Source organism: Lissotriton vulgaris, chromosome 3_2 (genome assembly GCF_964263255.1).
Source record: "Lissotriton vulgaris chromosome 3_2, aLisVul1.2, whole genome shotgun sequence".
NCBI lineage: Eukaryota > Metazoa > Chordata > Amphibia > Caudata > Salamandridae > Lissotriton > Lissotriton vulgaris.
The window spans coordinates 190,936,256-190,948,943 of NC_141690.1; the positions used below are offsets into that span (position 1 = coordinate 190,936,256).

The 12,688-nt window shown below is 49.4% G+C and overlaps 1 protein-coding gene across 1 annotated transcript in view; it reads left to right on the forward strand.

The window, feature by feature from the left end:
• The first annotated feature begins 11,657 nt into the window (after window positions 1–11,657).
• POLN (DNA polymerase nu) overlaps window positions 11,658–12,688 on the forward strand; it is a 2,377,116-nt gene continuing 2,376,085 nt past the window's right edge. Inside the window, exon 1 of the mRNA XM_086964459.1 lies at window positions 11,658–12,064. Coding sequence (XP_086820585.1) covers window positions 11,658–12,064 — 407 coding nt within the window. The remainder of the gene's footprint in view (window positions 12,065–12,688) is intronic.

Here is a 12,688-nt window from a genome sequence, read left to right on the forward strand (position 1 = left end):
CGATCACACTGGCTGAGATAAGGGCGGCCATTAAGCATATGGCGCGGAATAAAACGCCCGGTGTAGATGGGTTGCCGATAGAGTTCTACCAGAAGTTTGTGGATAGTTTGGCGCCCAGACTACTGGTGGTGTACACGGAGGCTTTTGAGTCGGGGGGTTTGCCTAGATCCATGAGGGAAGCCTTGATAGTGCCTCTGCATAAGCCCGGCAGGGATGCGACGGATGTAAGGTCCTATCGTCCATTGTCCATGCTGACGGTGGACTATAAAATACTGAGCCGGATCCTAGCCACCAGGCTGGCTCTGCATATGACTGGCCTGGTGCATAGGGATCAGGCGGGGTTTATCCCCACGAGGAATACAGCGTTGAATATTCGTCGCTTGGTGGGGGTAATGGACGCTGTGGCGGATGTGAACGGGGCCCCGGCGGTACTGTCGGTGGACATTGAAAAGGCTTTCGACAGCTTGGAGTGGGTTTTTCTGGATGGAGTGTTAGAGAGGTTTGGTGTTGGTGAGGGGTTCCGCAGATGGACGAGGGTGCTGTTTTCCTCAGCGACGGCACGAGTGCGCCTGGGTGGATTGGTGTCCGCGGCTTACCCGGTCGGTAGGGGCACTCGACAGGGGTGCTCCCTTTCCCCCCTTCTGTTCGCCCTGGCGATGGAACCCTTGGCGGCCCATGCTAGGTCGGGAGACAGGTACGAGAGGATAGACAGCGGTGGGCAGCTACACCACATCTCGCTGTATGCGGATGATTTGTTGCTGTATTTGGGCGACACGGAGCGGGCGTTGGAAGGAGCAATGGACCTGCTAGCGGAATTTGGCCGGTTGTCTGGCCTCAAGGTTAATTGGGCGAAGACCTGTGTGTTCCCGCTACGAGCGGAGTCGCCCTCCCCTGCGCGTGATCTGGGGGTGGTTTGGGAGCCATCTTGCTTCACTTATTTGGGAGTCCGTATCTACCACGTGACCGCGGACCTATTGGAGGGCAATATCGAACGGTGTGTACGGGCGCTGAGAGGTAGTATGGCTTTTTGGGCAACCCTTCCACTGACGGTACTAGGTAGGGTTGCTCCTTTGAAAATGGTGGCGCTCCCCCGGCTTCTGTACTTCTTTCGAACGCTGCCCATCTGGATTCCTCAGAGGATCTTTCGAGACCTGAGGACAATGGTTATTGGTTTCTTGTGGGGACATGGCCGCCGTAGAGTGGCACTGAGCACGTTGCTACGCCCTAAGATTGAGGGGGGGATGGCCGTCCCTGATTTTGAATTGTATTACTTGGCGGCGCAGCTCCAGGTTCTTACGCAACACGTGGCTCGGGTGTTTCGGGGACCGGAGTGTGACCGTGAGCGGGGGATACAGCGCCATGTGCTGGCCTATATCGTTATGCAGCAGAGACTGGAGTTGCGCGGCCTCACTATGGAAGAGCGGACGCTTAGGTTATGCTGGCAGAGGAGTCTCAGGAGGGCGAAGGCGACCCGCCCGTATGCCCCTGAGATACCGATTGGTATGCTGACGGCCCTACCGCACGGGGCGATTGGTCCCCATTGCTGGAATGGGAGGAGGCGGGACTTCAAGTGGTGGGGGACCTGTATGTTGATGGGGCCTTGGCGCCCTTCGGAGTACTACAGGAACAGTTTGGGCTACCTGACGGGGGGTTCCTCTTACATGCGGCGGTGGTGGCGGCTATTCAGAAGCACTGGAAGGGAGGGCTAATCGAGCCGGGCACGACCATGGCGTGCCAGTACGTAGTAATGGCAGCGGGCACCTTTAAGGCGGTGACCTGCCTCCATAATAGGATGTTACACGAGGGACTGGAACCGCTCCTGGGGCTCAAGGCGAAGTGGGAGGAAAGTGTAGGTAGGCCCATACTGGACGCGACGTGGAGCCATATTTTACGGCGTACGTGGAAGGGCACGAGGAATGCGCGTTTCCAGCAGGTGCACTTCTTTGTGTTACATAGGGCCTATCTGACTCCGGAAAAGATAAAACGGTACTTCCAGGTGCAGGACGCGCGGTGCCCGAGGTGCTTGTCACTGGAGGCGGACATGGATCACCTGTTCTGGAGTTGCCCGAATCTGGAGGCCTACTGGGCTGAGGTGGGGGACCTCCTGAACGAAGTGACTGACAGGGAGGTGGACTTTGATATGGCGGCGTGTCTGCTGCTCTGGTTCCCGCACACTAAACACACTAAGGTGACAAGCAAATTCATTGACCTGGGGTTGATACTAGCACAAAGAGAGATTTCGTGGCATTGGAAATCAAAGGGAGGGCCGTCAGTGCGGAGGTGGAGGAATGAGTTGCTGCGGTGGTCGGAATGTGAGAGTGTGCTCCGAATGAAGCAGGCTGTCAAGCTTGATAATGAGAAAGCCTTGGATACAGCGCGTGCGTGGGAATTGGTGGTGCAGGCCTTGCGCGACTCGTTGGTGGAGGATGAGGACTGAGTGGATGGGGCCTGAGGACGCTGCGAGGCATACTAGTCCGGGGTTGCAATTGATACTGTAGTGGGATATATACTACAATCGGGATTAAGACACACACCATTAGCGGTTGCCGGGGAGTGGGCACTAGGGGGTTGTTCGAGGGTGTTCGGGGTGGGTTAGGAGCCAGAAGATAGCTTGCCACGGTGGTGTTTCCGGGACTGGGAATGGGCCTGTGGGGTATAGGTTGCTAGCGGGAGATGGCAGTGGGGCACGGAGTAGACGTGGTGGGCCTCACAGAGCACGGGGGAACGATAGCGGCTTGGTAGCATTGACCTGCTCTTGTAGGATGGCTGATGTTGTTATTGGTTGGGGTTGGGGGGGTAAAATCAGATACTTAAAACGTTCTTTTCGACCATGATCCCATAGGGACGCTCACCATGTTGTCTTCCTGTTCTTTGGGATACTGCGCCACCCAGCCTCCGGGATGCGGGCTGAATGGCTGTGTATGATATACATTCTTACGATTGATGCGGGGGGACTCCATGAGTGGACTGGTTGAGCAATTGTACACTGTGGTTTCTAATTCTGCAATAAAAACATATTTAAAAAAACTCTAAAGAAGTTAAATACCTTTCAATATCAGTCCGTAGTTTTTTTATTTATTTCTTATTTCTGTGATTTTCCATGAGGATTTGTTCAACATTCCTTCCACTTCCAGATAATTCAATCAGTGCAGTCTTCCAGATAGTGAGAATAATACAGCCAACACGCGTGTTTCGTCAATGGAAAAATTGTCCAAAAGACTTCATCAGGGCTGCAATACATAAATATATACAATCGATCACCATTCACCCACTCTCCAATTTGGGGGCTAAGCCTAACCTCCACCAAATGTAATAAACAAAATGGAGAAGAAACCGAGGTTTTAGAGACAAAGGGAAAATCCACTTATGTAAAATATAGTTTACCAATCACCCATGAGTGCCAAAACAGCACAAAGAAATATATCTTTTAGGGTTCACAACATTGGTGAGCCACCTTCATGCAGCAGCGTGCCTTTATCAAAATGTGAAAATACCTAAGTTCCACATATAGAGACCACCTACTTACCTAAAGCATGTAAATTCCCTTATCCTTCTCACAGCTATTCACCAAATACATTTTTTAGATCACTGTAAAAGATACAGAAATATATATATATATATACATATATTACCTACTGGCGGTCGCCAGTAGGTATATATAGTTAGGATTTTTTCTCTATGGGATTTTTGAAAATTCTATGTCTAATAACTTTGGCGTTTGTGGACGGAATTGGCTGAAATTTTCAGGAAAATGGCACATTTTGTTTCTGATCAGCCCCTGAAAATTTGGGGGGGGTTCGTCAAGGGGGGGCCGAGAAAAAAGGGGTGTCCCAAAACGCGTTTTTCCCATGTTAATTTCCATAGGGCGGTTGGCCTCACTTTTAGCTCGAACGGCTGAATGGATTTGCACGAAACTTGGCAAAATTGTAGGGACTGTTAGCCCGATGTGCCTTTGCTAGGTCTCAATATATGTGCTCCAGTGGATTTTGAGAAATTAACGTTCAAAAAAAGATATATATCTGTGACAGCGCTCCGGGCAGCGCTCCAGTTCGCGTACTTGACGCGTAACGGAACTTTGCGAAGCGAAGCTGATTGGCTCTCCGGTGTCTGTCAACATTCTAAACAGTCCGGAGCGGCCGCCATCTTGTCTCTCGGTAGGATCGAGAGACAAAAGGAGGCCAAAACAAAGGGGGAAATGAAGGAAAGGGGGCAAGGTAGACCCCTTCTGACCCCCTAGGATTGAAGAGGGGGATATTATAGAGCCACGCGGGGCAAAAAAAAAAAAAAAAAAAAAAATGCGATTTTTTTCGCCGTAGAGACGCGTCTTGGTACGCGAACCGGGCAGCTAACCGGCAGCGTAACGGGAGTCTGAGGAGTAGCTGATTGGCTGTCAACATTGTAAACAGTCCGGAGCGGCTGCCATCTTGTCTCTCTGTAGGATCGAGAGACAAGAGGTGGTGAAAAACGAAGGGGGAAATGAAGGAAAGGGGGCAAGGTAGACCCCTCCTGACCCCCTAGGATTGAGGAGGGGGATATTAAAGTGCCCCGCGGGGCAAAAAAAAAAAAAAAAAATGTGATTTTTCGCCGTAGAGGCCCGTCCCGGTACGCGAACCGGGCAGCTAACTGGGCAGCTAACCGGCAGCGTAACGGGAGTCTGAGGAGAAGCTGATTGGCTGTTAACATTGTAAACAGTCCGGAGCGGCCGCCATCTTGTCTGTCGGTGGGATCGAGAGACAAGAGGTGGAAAAAAAAAAGGTGTAAATGAAGGAAAGGGGTAAGGTAGACCCCTCCTGAACCCCTAGGATTGATGAGGGGCTATTAAAGTTCCCCGCGGGGCAAAAGAAAAAAAAATTGCGATTTTTCGCGGTAGAGGCGCCTGCCGGTACGTTAACCGGGCAGCTAACCGGCAGCGTAACGGGAGTCCGACATATTGTGTTTTTGGATCGTTTGTTTGCATACTGGGTAGCGTTCCGGTAAGCGTAACAAGGGGAAAATCAAGAGAAACAGTAAAATAAAATTAACGGAGTAGATTTCCACCAAACTTGGCTAAATTGTAGGGACTGTTTGTTTGATGTGCCTTTGCAAGGCCTCAAGATATGTGCACGTGTGGATTTTGTCTAATTAAGGTTAAAAATATATATATATATCTGTAAGCGTGCTCCGGCGCGCTTACGTTACGGGTTTTGTTTGCGCTGCAGAGACGATACGTCACGGTTATGCGATGCGTCATGAGGCGTCTCACGGGCTATGTGATACGTCACGTAATAAAGAATATATTTTACAGCTATAGATATTAGCTTTTAAAAAACCAATGAAATTCAATGAAAAAACCATAGGTTATAGACCATATATAGTTAGGAATTTGCATTTACAAAACCTTGAAAATTCACTGAAAAAACCATAGGTTAGAGACCATATATAGTTAGCTGGACATTTTATTGATATAAAACCAATGAAATTCCATATATAGTTAGTTGCACTAACTATATATTTCGCGCACCCGCAATCCACTGCTGATGATGTCACATATTACATCATTCATGACATGGTCAGTGACATCACTGATGACATCACTGATGACATCTCAAATGACATCACTGATGACATCACTGATGACATCTCATTTTACATCACTGATCACATCACTGATGATATCATTCATGTGATAATACGATGCACCTCCTCACACTCTAATATAACCTTTGATACACCCAGTGTTAAATACAGACTACCATTCTTGAAACCCTTGACACACCTATACCAGTTACTACATACGCACTCACTGATTCCTAGGTCTACACACACATTCACTCATAGAATCACTCATACATACAGTCACTCATCAATACAACACTGTCATATGCACTCATACACCTATACAGACACTCACACACTGCCACTCATCCATGGAATTACTCACACACCTAATCAGTCATGCAAAGAATCACTCACACTTCCATTTCCTCAACTATACAGTTATACACACAACACCTTACCTATTCAAACATATACTAACACATACTTACTCTCTTATACAATCACTGATACAAGTACACAATGATCCATACAGCCATTCGCACATTCACTGGATCTCATGTATAGTCATTCATATATGCCAACTCTCACATGCACTGTGTTTTACATATGTACTTACTTGGACATGTAGCACTGAGATATCCATTCACTCACCAACACACCCATGCACACAGTCAACCGCCCATATAGCTGTTTCCACATGCACTCTTGAACTCATACACCTAGTGAATCAACTGCTCACACATCTATGCACAGAGTCACACACCTCCCAGCCAGCCACACACACACTCAGTCTCCCATTCAAATACTTGGGCAACCAATCAATAACCCATATAGTCACTCCTATAGCTACTGATCAACACATGCAGCAGCTTACACAACAACAGACATACTGATGCACACATTCAGACAGTTTAGTCACTAACCCATGCATTTAGTAAGACACATTTAATCACTCACTCATACAGTCAGTCACGCACCTACTAAATCCTTCATCCAGATACTTATACATCCACTCATTCTTCTATATGTAAAACATATTTAAACTTTACAGAAACACACATCCACTGGATGATGTCATCAGTGATGTCATTTGAGATGTCATCAGTGATGTCATCAGTGATGTCACTGACCATGTCATGAATGATGTAATATGTGACATCATCAGCAGTGGATTGCGGGTGCGCGAAATATATAGTAAGTGCAACTAACTATATATGGAATTTCATTGGTTTTATATCAATAAAATGTCCAGCTAACTATATATGGTCTCTAACCTATGGTTTTTTCAGTGAATATATATATATATGTATACTACCATCCATTTTAATCAGAAACGTCTAGATCATGATGTTTGTTCTTGTTGCGTCCACTTACCCAAAGTAATTCAATTGTTCCCATTTTATCCATAACATCCAAGTCTTGATTATTACCACGTTGGACAGATAATCCTTGTCCTATTTGAGTAGTCCAAAAATGTTAATCCCTATTATGAATAAAGTATAACATTAATAAAATACCAACTGTCAAGGCAATATATAACTGCCAAGATATCTGCAACCAGCATTCTCTATTTATTTTCAGCAGCGGTCAACAACGGACCCACCTCGGGTCATAATATCGAGACCATATCATCATATACATTATATGTGTCAAAAGTTGTTACTCCACTAATGTTTTTTCACACCCTTTATCACTACTTAAGTAGCGTACTTCCTTTCTGACACATTTACGTTTACCGGACACAGTCGAGTGCATAAAACTGCCCAAACATCGGAGGCGCTAGGGGGCGCACAGCGTAATGGCTGCCTGACCTGCAGCTCCGCCGGGCGATCGACAAATATGTGATCTTTTGCCGCTATCGCCCCCGCTACCCGCTCTCCGAGCACATCAGCAGGTGGGGGAAGATGTGCTGCATCGTATGTGGTGCGACGAGCGCCCCAACGAACGTGGATTGAGGGCTTTTTCTCCGGGTCAAGCTTTGGCGCGTTCGAGTGCCTGACAAGATGGCCGTCGCTGGTGGACAGACGCACGGCTAGCGTGGAGCCGACAACACAGAATCGCCCTCCTGCACCAGCGATATCACTTCAGGGGTAAGAACCTGTTCCCTGAGCCTTCCGATGTCGGTATCTCGCCCCTTGATGCTGCAGATGACCGGGAACCTCTGCCATGTCGCGGTCTAAATGCCTGACAATATGGCGGCGGCCGGCACGGGAGTGCAGGGATTGTCAACCCCTCTCCAGTCACCATGCAATCACCCCAACCTTGCTGGTCTACCGGCGTAGACACTGTGCTCTCTGCTGCCTGGAGCGCTGCTGAGCTGGCGCGATCGGCATACATGCTGCGCAGGCTGGATTGAGACGGCCGGACGTCGTGAGGAGGTGGGGGACCCACAACAACTGCACGCAACCCCAGGGGGCAGTGAGGCCCAGGCACTAAATTGCGAACTAGCCTAACACAGGTTGTCGCGGAACCAGAACTAGCGCATGACCGGTCGCTGACCACACTGCGCCGCGCTGCTGCGTGGCGGGGCTAACTGCGATCTCCCCCATAGCCACGCGACCGGGTGGCTGTCGGTTTTGCCCCCTTCCCAAATCTGGGGGGCAGTATCGCACACGACTGCTATACACCCTGTGTGGTTCACCACGGCGACTGCAGCTAGAGTCACGAGGGCATCTGGGCCCGCAAGCAAGAAGACAGCGTCCCCGACCGCTGCCATGGGTAAACCAGATGAGCAACAGCAGAAACTATCATTTGAGAACAGAAAGACGCCAAAACCCACGGAAGACGTGGTGGACGGTAGCGATAATGCCGGGCCGGTATCCAACAACAACATAGAGAAGATTCTATTAGCGATCCAGTCTAATCTGCAGGACATAAATGGCAAGTTGGATAATCTGACTTGCAGAATGGACAACATGGCCGCTATACAGGAGAAGCATGGCGAACGTTTGGATGAGGCCGAAACAAGAATCTCCGCGGTCGAGGATGAAGCGCGGGCCTCCACCTCAAAGTGCGCAGGTATGGAACGTCTCATGGAGGTGATCAAAGCGAAGGAGGAGGATTTGGAAGCGCGCTCGAGGCGCAATAACGTACGTATCACGGGCCTGCCGGAGACTACCAACACAGGGCGGATGGAGAACTACATTGAAACTCTGTGCAAAGACCTATTTGGAGCGGAGGCCTTATCGCCACTTTTCATTGTGGAGCGTGCACATAGGTCGCTGGCCCCGAAACCACCACCTGGTGCCACGCCGAGGCCAATAGTGGCGCGGATCCTCAATTACCGTGACAGGGACACGATCCTTCGACTTGCGAGGGAAAAGGGGAAAATTCAACATCAAGGTAACTCCTTGGAGTTTTATCCAGACCACACGGTTGCGGTCCAACAGGCCCGGAAGGAATACACCACCGTGAAGGCCAAACTACGGGACCTGAACATTGTGTACTCAATGTTGTATCCAGCACGTCTCCGGGTGGTATGGAAGGAGAAAGCGATTGTACTGGCGACACCGAAGGCAGCACAAGACTTTGTTAAGAAGGTGCAGCGCGAGATGAGAGACAGCTCGCAAAATGATCAACGTCGAGACTCGGACTGAAGTCATTGGCTCGATTCCTAGTCAACCAGCGGTGAGTTTATTGTGCTGTTCGCTTGCATGTGTTATAACTTAGCCGCTGGTGCCTGCACTGGTAGGGCCAACATGGCGCCGATCTTCTAGGTAAAGAGTCGAGGCGGCGGTGTTGCACTGACTGCATAACTGGGTAGTGGGAGACTGATGGGGCAGCCGAGACTGCTGTTCAGCTGTATAGTGTTAATATTGACTATGGAATATGGCTGCCCCACGCTACCATGCCCCCCCCTCATACTGAACTGGCTGATAGTGGCGGGTTGATCTGGCGCCATTTAGCAGATTGGAACAAGCGGGCCAGATCCCACCATCCGCATTGACTGATGTTTTCTTAACGTGAACATTAACGCGGGGTGGCCATGTGAACTTAATGCACTATGGGCTGATCGACCTTGTGAAATGTAGGCTGGCTACTATGCACCCGCTCTTACACGCCTCGATCAATGCTAATGTTGACGTTCCCAAATTTACTATGTGGGGCGATCAGTACGCTGGGCGTGATGAGGAATATGCTGTTGCTGCCGAACAATGGAGTTGGAGTGTGATAGTACTGCCCCCAACATGTTATTATTATTGCAACACTGTTGGTGTGTTATTGGGGAGTGGTGGGCGTGGCGGTGGATGATCACTTAAATTGCGTACTGTACTGTTTATATAGCATCGCCTGCACCCATCTATCGGGTGAAGAGTTGCGCTCCTGGCGGACCTCCGTGAGGGTAAAACCCACTAAGAGTTCCAATTCGGGCACTGTATTTATGGTTATGAGTTCGGGGGTTTGGTGCACTGAAAGGGTAAGGCTTCGGCAGGTTGGGGTTGCTGGAGTGGGTGGGATAAGGGGTGGAGGGCTGTTTACATGTATGCATAGACCGACAGAGTGCAATATGTCTATCCTTTTTGGTTCCCCGTTGGTACTGACTGCCATTGAAATGCTTGGGATTGATGCTAAGGATAAGCTGACAATCATCGAAAAGTTGAAATGGGTAACACTGTCATGTATGGTATTAATCGATGTTGATGGGTTCGAGAGATACGGGTAGGAGAAGCTTGAACATTCTTACTTGGAACATTAGAGGGTTCTCACAACCTCGTAAAATCAGGCAGATTTTCGCCAGCCTGGCAAGGTGGAATGTAGACATAGCGTTCCTACAGGAATCACACCTAGCACCACACACACATGTCCAATTGGGGTCGAGGTGGGCGGAGGCAGTCTACAGGGCCTCATACTCCTCCTACTCTAGAGGGGTGATCGTATTGATTAAGCGAGGGGTTGGCTTCGAAACTAATCACGTTACACAAGATCCCTCTGGTAGGTTTGTGTTGGTGTCGGGTACACTGAGGGGCCAGCGAGTGACGTTATTTAATGTATATGGTCCAAACACTGATGCTCCGGACTTCTTTCGGGAAGTCTGGGACCACTTACAAAAACATAATAGCACACACATATTATGCGGAGGTGACTGGAACATGACCCTACAAGACGGCTTAGACCGCTCATCTAATTCCTTGGAACAACACAAGCAATCACGCCTAATGGTGGGTCACATGATGAAAGACCTGGCTTTGGCGGATCTCTGGAGGCTGACACACACTGACGCATCCGGAGCCACACACGTAACAGCATCTCACAACAGCTGGTCCAGGTTGGATTACTGGCAAGGCTCTAAGGACCTGGCGCTATGGGTTCGTAAACTGCAGGTACTACCCCGCACACTATCGGACCACAACCCGGTCCTGCTGCAATTGGAAATTCCACGATATACGCCCCCTCCTTTTCAATGGCGCTTTAATTCACGTGCCCTCACTGACACGGTGTATGCAGACACCATTAAAAAAGCGATAAGGGACTACGTTGACATTAATGCACAGACAACTGACGACCCGTGTCTCCTTTGGGAGGCATTTAAAGCCACGATCAGAGGGGTCTGCATTAGCACCACCATAGGGGTCCTCAAGGACATTAGGGGTCAAATCCACCATTGCGAGCAACAGATGAGGGACTTAGAGTCCCTGTATGAGGCCACTCAGGATGTTTCACTTCTATCTAAGCTGCGCGAAGTGCACACTGAACACGCGGACTTCCTAGAATCCGAAATAAAGTACCTGGATCGCAAACATGTGGCTAGAGCCTTTGGAGAGGGAGGCAGGCCAGGGGCTGTACTGGCTCGGAAAATCTGTGAAGGCCGGGGTCCGACAGCAATACTCAGAGTGAAGTCTAGGGAGGGTATACCGCAAACACACGCTCCGGACATATTAAAATGATTTGTTGACTCCTTTGGGTCACTATACCAGTCACAACCCACAGCTCCTGCAGCAGAAACGTATGACTACTTACACAATGTGGCGATTGGCTGGCTATCGGATGCGCACAGGGAGTACTTGGCTAGGCCCATCACGGTGGAAGAGGTGACTGAGGTGATAGGTTCACTGCCGAATGGTAAGGCGCCAGGCCCTAACGGGTACACCTCGGAATTTTATAAACAGTATGCGGACATTATGGCGCCACATTTGGTAGACATGTACGGCACCTCATTTGAAAAATCATTACTCCCCCCCACGCTGCGCGAAGCCATGATCATCGCTCTCCTTAAACCATCCAAAGACCCAGAGGAGTGTGACTCGTACAGACCACTGTCTCTGATCAATGTGGACTCAAAAATCCTTGCGAAACTTATAGCGAGGCGACTATCCCCCCTGATGACCAGTCTGGTCCTGCCGGATCAATCAGGCTTTGTGCCAACCAGATCAACCACGCATAACACTAGGTCCCTGTTTGCACTCTCACACTACCTTCAACCCTCGGTTAAAGCTGTGGCTGTCATGCTTGACGCTGCAAAAGCGTTCGACTCCATTGAATGGCGCTACATGCTTACCGTCCTGAATAGAATGGGGTTTCCCAAACGGTTTGTGCAATGGGTTTCCTTGCTCTATACACAGCCGTGTGCCAGGATCAAAATCAATGGCTATGTTTCGGATCGATTTGCAATTGAACGAGGTACGAGGCAGGGCTGCCCGCTCTCGCCTCTCTTGTTTGCACTAGCACTGGAGCCACTGGCCTGTCTAGTACGACAGAACTACAAAGAATCTGCTTTGCAATTTATAGCCAGACCGCTTCACATATCACTGTATGCGGACGATATGTTACTCTATGTCCGTGACCCTGAGACTCACCTAAACCCATTACTCAGGGAATACATCAGATTCGGCGGACACTCAGGGCTGGCGATTAATTGGGCCAAATCCTCTATTATACCCCTCACTGACACCACATCCCCCTTTGCTGTGGACTTCCCGTTGGAGTGGCAACAAGACCCGATTAGATACCTAGGGGTCATGTATCACAGAGATCCAGAGGAGGTACTGCGAGCGAACTACGGAGTGGTACACTCGAAGCTGGAGGACAGCATCCAACGCTGGATACATTTGCCATTATCACTGGCCGATAGGATAGCTATTGTTAAAATGAACGTGTTGCCCGAATTGTTATACATGTTTAATAACATACCGATCACGCCACCACAGGCAAT